This window comes from Aplidium turbinatum, chromosome 4 (genome assembly GCF_918807975.1).
Source record: "Aplidium turbinatum chromosome 4, kaAplTurb1.1, whole genome shotgun sequence".
In the NCBI taxonomy this organism is placed as follows: Eukaryota; Metazoa; Chordata; class Ascidiacea; order Aplousobranchia; family Polyclinidae; genus Aplidium; species Aplidium turbinatum.
Window position 1 is genome coordinate 1,829,759 of NC_137475.1, and position 7,349 is coordinate 1,837,107.

The 7,349-nt window shown below is 37.0% G+C and overlaps 1 protein-coding gene across 1 annotated transcript in view; it reads right to left on the reverse strand.

Annotated features, from left to right (window-relative positions):
- LOC145768330 (protein lev-9-like) overlaps positions 1–6,999 on the reverse strand; it is a 90,915-nt gene extending 83,916 nt beyond the window's left edge. Inside the window, exons 1-3 of the mRNA XM_082579808.1 lie at positions 6,808–6,999; positions 3,377–3,545; positions 2,018–2,158 (exon numbers count right to left, since the gene is read on the reverse strand). Of these exons, the coding sequence (XP_082435934.1) occupies positions 2,018–2,158; positions 3,377–3,545; positions 6,808–6,999 (502 nt within the window). The remainder of the gene's footprint in view (positions 1–2,017; positions 2,159–3,376; positions 3,546–6,807) is intronic.
- Between the last annotated feature and the right edge of the window lie 350 nt (positions 7,000–7,349).

Below are 7,349 nucleotides of genomic sequence, written 5' to 3' on the forward strand. Positions count from 1 at the left end.
GACATCCAGGCGATTGCGCTTCTTTGTCTATCATTCCCAAGACAGTTGAAAAGCCTTGTTCACAGCGATACATTGTTGAAAAAGATGTCAGGATATTTAATGCCCGTGTCGCTAATGTTGGTGCGTCCTGGAGTGTGCCGAACCAGAAGGGTTCCAAGCCTTTCCCCTTGAAATCAAGTTTCAACGCTTTGTTCATTCGGAGAGTGATAAATTCTTCTTTGGCCGGAAAGTCGTCATCATCCACCTGGCTGTCATCACATGTGAAGGGATCAGTGCACCATTGGAGACTAGCTGTGTCCAAATTCGGAAAGTAGTTGTCCATCTTCTTGGCTAGCTGGTCTAAGTGGTCAGGTATGTCCTCCTTCAAAGCCGCTATCAACTCAAGTCCATTGCTTTCGAAGTACATGTCGAGCGTCTGAAACGGTGCCTCTTCTAACTCGCTTGTTCAACAATTTAACCTTTGCGATAATTTTTTAGCAATTTTTTATGTCTTTAACCATGTTAGGCTTGAAAGTTAATGATGGAATTGATATGGAATGATGGAATACTGTCTTCCATCCCATCACACAAATCTTCTATTCTATTCCATCTTTAACATTTTCCATATTCCATCGCAAAATATGCCTTCCTTTCCATTCCATCCCATTCCCTGCTGCCAAGATGCGATAAGCACAGAATGTTATCAATCGTGCTGATGTGGGTTAGAATTCCTTCTGAAAGTGGTAGGCCTACATCTTATTATTTTTTGACACTTGACAAGGAAATGGATTTAGGGCAGGAATGTCCAAACTTTTCTCCAGGCAATAATGCCGGGGAGGCTGCAGTTCAACCATATTATCTGATAACCTTGTTTTGCTTGAATAAAGCGACATTATATAGTAACATTGTGTTATGTAATATAATTTTCATACAACAAAGCCATAATGCAGGTTTAAGTATTTTTTTATATAAGCTATATAGCCTATCAACGGATGTGATAAGTAAGAATACAAATTATCTGCTTTTCCATTATAAATTACAACATCTAGGAACTTTTTAAACACAGTTGTCTTATTGCAAAGAATGAACTGGCGTCTTGATTTCAATACCCAGGTTAAATTTGTTTTGAGGTTACCGGTAGACAAGCAATCAAGTTTAAATATGTTGATCCGAATAAGCTCAATCATTTCTTTATCAACGTTTGCATTTTTGGAATTTTATTTATCCATCTGCTAGTAAAAAAACACAAAGTAGATATGTTGCTGTCGCCTTCGCTACTCGGCGCCGCAGTGAAGCCCAATTATCTGCACATGAGGTGGAACCTCATCAAGGTTCACGCAGAAAGAAGTGAAGAGCAATAAGTTCTTTTCAATTGCAGCAAAATGCCGAATTCGCTAAAAAGAAAATGAATAAATGCTCGCATATCAGTTACTCATTTATATACTCTTCGAGACAATAGTTGATTTCCCAATTATGACGCAAGAATGATTAACTTTTCTCTTGTCTGTGAGAAAATGCTGTCTTATTTAAATTTGTAATAAGGCAAGTTGACTTGGTATGATTTCTGTGTGTCTGCAGGCCAAACATAGCACATTGTGAAACAACAGGCGCGGGCCATACAAAAACGTATCGCGGGCCGGAGTTGACCAGCGGGTCAGACTTTGGGCACGCCTGATTTAGGTTAAAAATTTAATCGCTGCACCTCTATGCGCTATATGCTCGTATATGGCTAAGCTTGCCCTCACAGCTTTAATCAAGTGCTGAGAACAAGAGACATATAAAAAATCATAGAGAGATATACATAGAGAGATATAAAAAAATCATACATTATAAATTCAAAAACATACATTACAATATATTATAAAATATTAAACAAATTGCAAAATAAGACAACTGCGTAATTTTAGTTTTCGTTTTCCATTTTTTAGAGTGTCAACAAAATTAAAAAGGTTGATAAAGTAAAAAGAAATGTGCAAGTCTTTCTTTAGTTTATTATGATTTATAGCGGCAATATTGTTGCCGAAAATTTGTTCTCTACCTGGGTTAAAGCAAGACATTCCGCATACATCGTCACATCTGCATTTCCTTCGCGATCCTTTGCAATCGCTTTCAGAACGACAGGGTTTCTTGCATTTTCTGCCTCTTTCCAATTTTGACAATTCTTTAGAACAGCCAATCTCTGAAATGTTGAAATATAATTGAGCAGCAGAACATACATAAAAAAATTTTTTGGGAGCAATAAAACTCTGATAAAACGAAATTTGCAAGAATAATTAGACTATACAAAATTGAAGTCGAAAGGGTCAAAAATGTTACTTGCACGTCTGGGGTCCTGGCCTTGTAAAATTTTAACTCAGTTTGATCGTTTTTTATTGCATACTTTGCTTTCTAAACAATGATTGGTTTTTTAGGACAAAAATGTTGTATTACCATAATAGCAAAAGCTAGATTTCTGTAAAAGTTGGAGAAAAGGTGTTTGGTATAAACTTAAAATTTTAAATCCCATTTAGTAAAAGTAGAAGACTATCAGGAATTTATTATTTTTTAAGAATTTTTGAATTGCCAACATGGTAGACAAAGAAAGGTAAAGTTGTATGTAAAATTTGTTACTAAAGCTACAATCATTCCGCTTATTTTTTATATTGATATTACAACACAATTAAAGTAATTTTTTGGTGCTTTTAGTGATTTTTCATAAAACCAGAAAAGTTCAAAAATTCTCCCAACTTGTTTTGTATAATCACTACATTTCAAACGCTTTTCTTTGCAGCCTAAAAGTCACATAATGTTTTGTAGAAATGATTTTCGGCGACTACTTGTTGATTTAGCAATGCTCTTAATAATCCTATTATTCCTTTGCAGTTAAAGTTTCCACTCTCAATTTCAATTCCCTTAGCCCCATTGTTAGCAAAACAATGCTGTTTTTACCACAGAGTATTTGCTTTCACTTTATTGTTTTTTTAGTTTTTGATATGCGCATGACTGCAAGTGATTTTGATATGCGCAATCTGCAAGTGATTTAAAATACACGTACTGTGTGCTTTTGCCTCTAGTTAGACTAATACAATGTAGTAGAGCGAATGACAAAAGTTTGCAAAAACACAAAACAGATTTGATGTTGTTTTTTGTTTTTGTCTAGAAAGCACGTGACTAAGTTCCCCTTTGATCCAAGTTCCTCCTACAGTACGTCATGACTCGTGGATTACCTAGGCGGTATCCCCTTGATTTGCTTCTGATATTAAGGTATCAAGCTTACTTATGAAAAACAAATACTTAAGTTGTAAGTCACACTTTGTGCAAGATAAGCAACGAACTCATATAGCCTACCAATGGAGGCGCGCTGTATTTAAGACAATACAAAACAAATACAAATGCAATCGAAGTCAACCATAATCACCTTTATATGTTTTCCTTGCTACCCAGTTAATCAATGCTGGGACGTTTGTATAAAACCCAGGATAATATTTTCTGATCCCATTTTTGAGGTAGGACGAAGCACACTCCACTGGTCCCCAACTGGTTATCCCCAATTGCACCCAACAACTTTTGAAGGGACCAGTTATAACCTAAATAATTTAATAAAAATTTTAATTTGAAGCTTATTTTGTTTTATTCATTCCTAAACTTTTTAGTACCATGTGTAGGTAGTTTGAAGGATGACTGCCAAGTGATGTTGCTCTGTTTTCGTTCATAAATTGAAATGACATCGACGATGACTTCTGTTCATACTTGAGCAATGGATTCGTCTTCTGACTACAACTTATATGATTAAAGTCTATTGTAAATGTGACTTTTAACACATAAGTGTGGAGATTCAAATATAAATTCTATTGGAATAAGAACATTCTCATGATCCCAATAAAAGCGAAACCGCTGGTTAACCCTATTTTAATACGAGCTGTTTTCGTACGCGGAAAGCACGTCACTGGCTATCTTAGCCCCATGCTAATAAATCGTTAATAACGGGAGCTATGAAAATCACAAAGCCAAAATATTTTACAAGATAATAGCCATGTGTATTGTGCGTATATAAATTAAACTTGTACCCATCATATTTATTGAAATAAAGTGTTTGAGATGAACAGACGTCAGAAATTCAGTTTTTATTCTACTTTCCAAAAGTAGCTTCCAAGTTGAAGTTTTTGAATTATAACATAAAGTAATGCTAAACTAAACATAAAATTACTTTTGCTCATAAATATAAGGCATTTTTGGGCGTTTTTGCATTTCAAAGTAATTTCACTAACATTTATATTACATAGCTTCTTGCCATATTTTCTTGTAATGGTAGTAAAATTTTTACTACCATTAGAAGAAAATATGGCAAGAAGCTATTGATGAAGTGTAGAAAGTATGTCAGGAAGAATTTATATTACACTTACATTAAATTATATATATTTAGCATTGCACGAAAATGTCTGGCTACCTGACACGAAATAATTATTGTGAAGAGCAGGAAGAATAAAAAAAGACCAGTTTATAGTCCGGCAGCCCGTGACGTATTTGTAACATCATAAGGTACAAAAGGTTTGAGTGTTTTATCAACCTTGGCCCACTGTGGGATGTTCAGAAACCCACATCCGAGGTTTCACTGCTGGGGCGTTTGGGGGCTACGGCTTGGTGAAAAACCCATTTTGGGGGTCAAAAAAACATCATAAGGTACAAGAACAAAACCTATGCCAGATTTTATGCCTTCACTTGTAGACTTTGGAACAAGTCGATCTGGGTGCCCCAGGTGGGGCATTTCCGAATAAGGGGCCCCCAAAGTTGGGGCAAAATACGTAAAAATAACATCATAAAGTACAAAGATGAAACTTCTTTCATCGGTTGGGGCATGTTCCACTGAGTACGAAACAACTTTTCTTATGGCCCCAAGGTGGGGCTTAACCTCATTTTGGGGGTAAAACCCCTAAAATTCACAAAATTAACATCATAAGGTACATGGATGAAACCAAGTGCAGGTGATAGTACCTCACTTACGGATTTCAGAACATTAAAATTTAGTCGCCCCAGGTGGGGCATTCCCGAATAAGGAGCCCCCAAAGTTGGGGCAAAATACGTAAAAATAACAGCATAAGGTACAAAGATGGAACTTGTATCATCAGTTAGGGCATGTTCCACTGAGTTCGAAAAAACTTTTCTTATGGCCCCAAGGTGGGGCTTAACCTCATTTTGGGGGTACAACCCCTAAAATTCACAAAATTAACATCATAAGGTACATGGATGAAACCAAGTGTAGGTGATAGTACCTCACTTACGGATTTCAAAACATTAAAATTTGGTCGCCTCGGGTGGGGCATTCCTGAATAAGGAGCCCCCAAAGTTGGGGCAAAATACGTAAAAATAACATCATAAGATACAAAGATGGAACTTGTATCATCAGTTGGGACGCGTTCCACCGAGTTCGAAAAAACTTTTCTTATGGCTCCAAGGTGGGGCTTAACCTCATTTTGGAGGTATAACCCCTAAAATTCACAAAATTAATATCATAAGGTATAAAACCAATAGTGTCTCACGTATATATTTCAAAACGTCTGCAAATATTTTGGAAAATCAACGAAGTATGTAAGATATAATATCTACACAGCATAACATTTGCTTATTAGGTTAAAATTTATCACAATGAAAATAGATATTGTACGCAGGGGTGGATTGGCGGCTAATCATTAGCCTACTGGGAATTCGAGAACGTTCCCGGTTGGCCGGTCAGAGGGTCACTGTCCTCAGGCCCGGATTTAGGGGGGCAGTTGCCTTAGGCTCCCCGACTTTTGAAAGGCTCCCCTATGTGGAAAAAAATGTGATTTTGTTATATATTTTTTCCTTTTGGCCTTTAAAGTCTGCAAAATGCTGTGCAGTAGGCTACTGGACTGATGCTACTGTAGACGTAGAGATGGTTTTTCGCATGGGGGCCCCCGATCTAAAAGTGCCCCGGGCTCCCCATCAGCTAAATCCGGCCCTGACTGTCCTGTTTTATGTACAAAAGAAAATTTTATTTGAAATATAATAGTCGTAGCGCTATATCCTTATTGTTTGTTTGAATAACACTGACAATGATTCAAGTTACAAATCGAAGCTTGCTGTACAAATACGTACAATGTCTAATTTTATAGCCTACATCATATTACCGATGAAAGACTTTTTCTGAAATGAAATAAATTGTTTGTGAAACGAGCATTTTTATGCTAAATCTATTTTGATAGAAGTGGACCGTTATTATTTTTAAATTCCCGGGCTAATTTAGTTTGAAAATCCGCCCCTGATTGTACGTAGGCCTACCTACATTTAAGTTTCTCTCAGGCTAAACACTGAACAGAAACAAATCACACTATGTGGTCTCATTTAAACAACTGAGAGGACTTCTCGAATAACATGTGATTTGTGCTGAAAGGAATGGAAAAATTGCTCGCTACAAAATATGGAAACCTGGAAGGCGTGCGAAAGAAACGTTAAACTATAGGCTACACTAGAACGAAAAGATGCACATTGAACTATTTGAAAACGTATGCCCTGTTTATCAAGTCAAAAGTCTTCTTGAAAAAGCATGCCTCCTGCATAATCTCTCTTGAGTAGGCTATGCACCATTGGCCCCGGTTTGCAGGCATGTGAAATAATTTATCCTAACAGTTTGTTCCATGTGGTTTCGTGAGTTCTGGTGGAAACCGTAAAATTAATACAAGTTCAAATCATACTCTATCCCCATTTTTACAAGAATAAAGGTAAAAAGTTGCTTATGTAGGCTATAGCCGACAGTTTATTTATGCTTGAGGTGGAGAAAGGCAAAAACATCTATTCATTAAAGGTCTGCAGGTTCGTCGTCAGAAAAGTCACATTCATCCGTTTCTGTTGTTTCATCATCTGATTCTGTTCCGTCTTGGTCCAAACCCTTCTCACTTTGCAGAACGTTATCCAGCGTGGACGGAACTGGATCTCCATGAAACCAAGCTGGAGTGAATTTACCATCTTCCAAATGCCAGCCGCTTTCAACTGGTGTCTGGAAAAAGCTTCCTTTTTCGGCAACATGATTCTAAATGCCACGAATGTAATTCGCTCTGAGTATTTTCTGATGGAGCGCAGTTTTGCACGGGGGAAAGTTGCTTCCATCTGAACCTTTCAGTCGTCGCAATGGATTGGAACTTTTCGGTTTGTATGTTTCAATGATTTCTTTAAATCGTAATTCATTAAGGCAATGACCACTTTTACATCCATACATCTGGCACACAAATTTTTCAATGCCCTTTTCAATGGTTTCATCAAGATTTTTCGAATATCTCAAAGCAGCAAAGACATGTTGAGCATGCACATTTTTCTCCAATATATTAAGGGGTCGAGCCTTCCCTTTACCCAAAAAAGCAGCTGTATAATCACAGCTT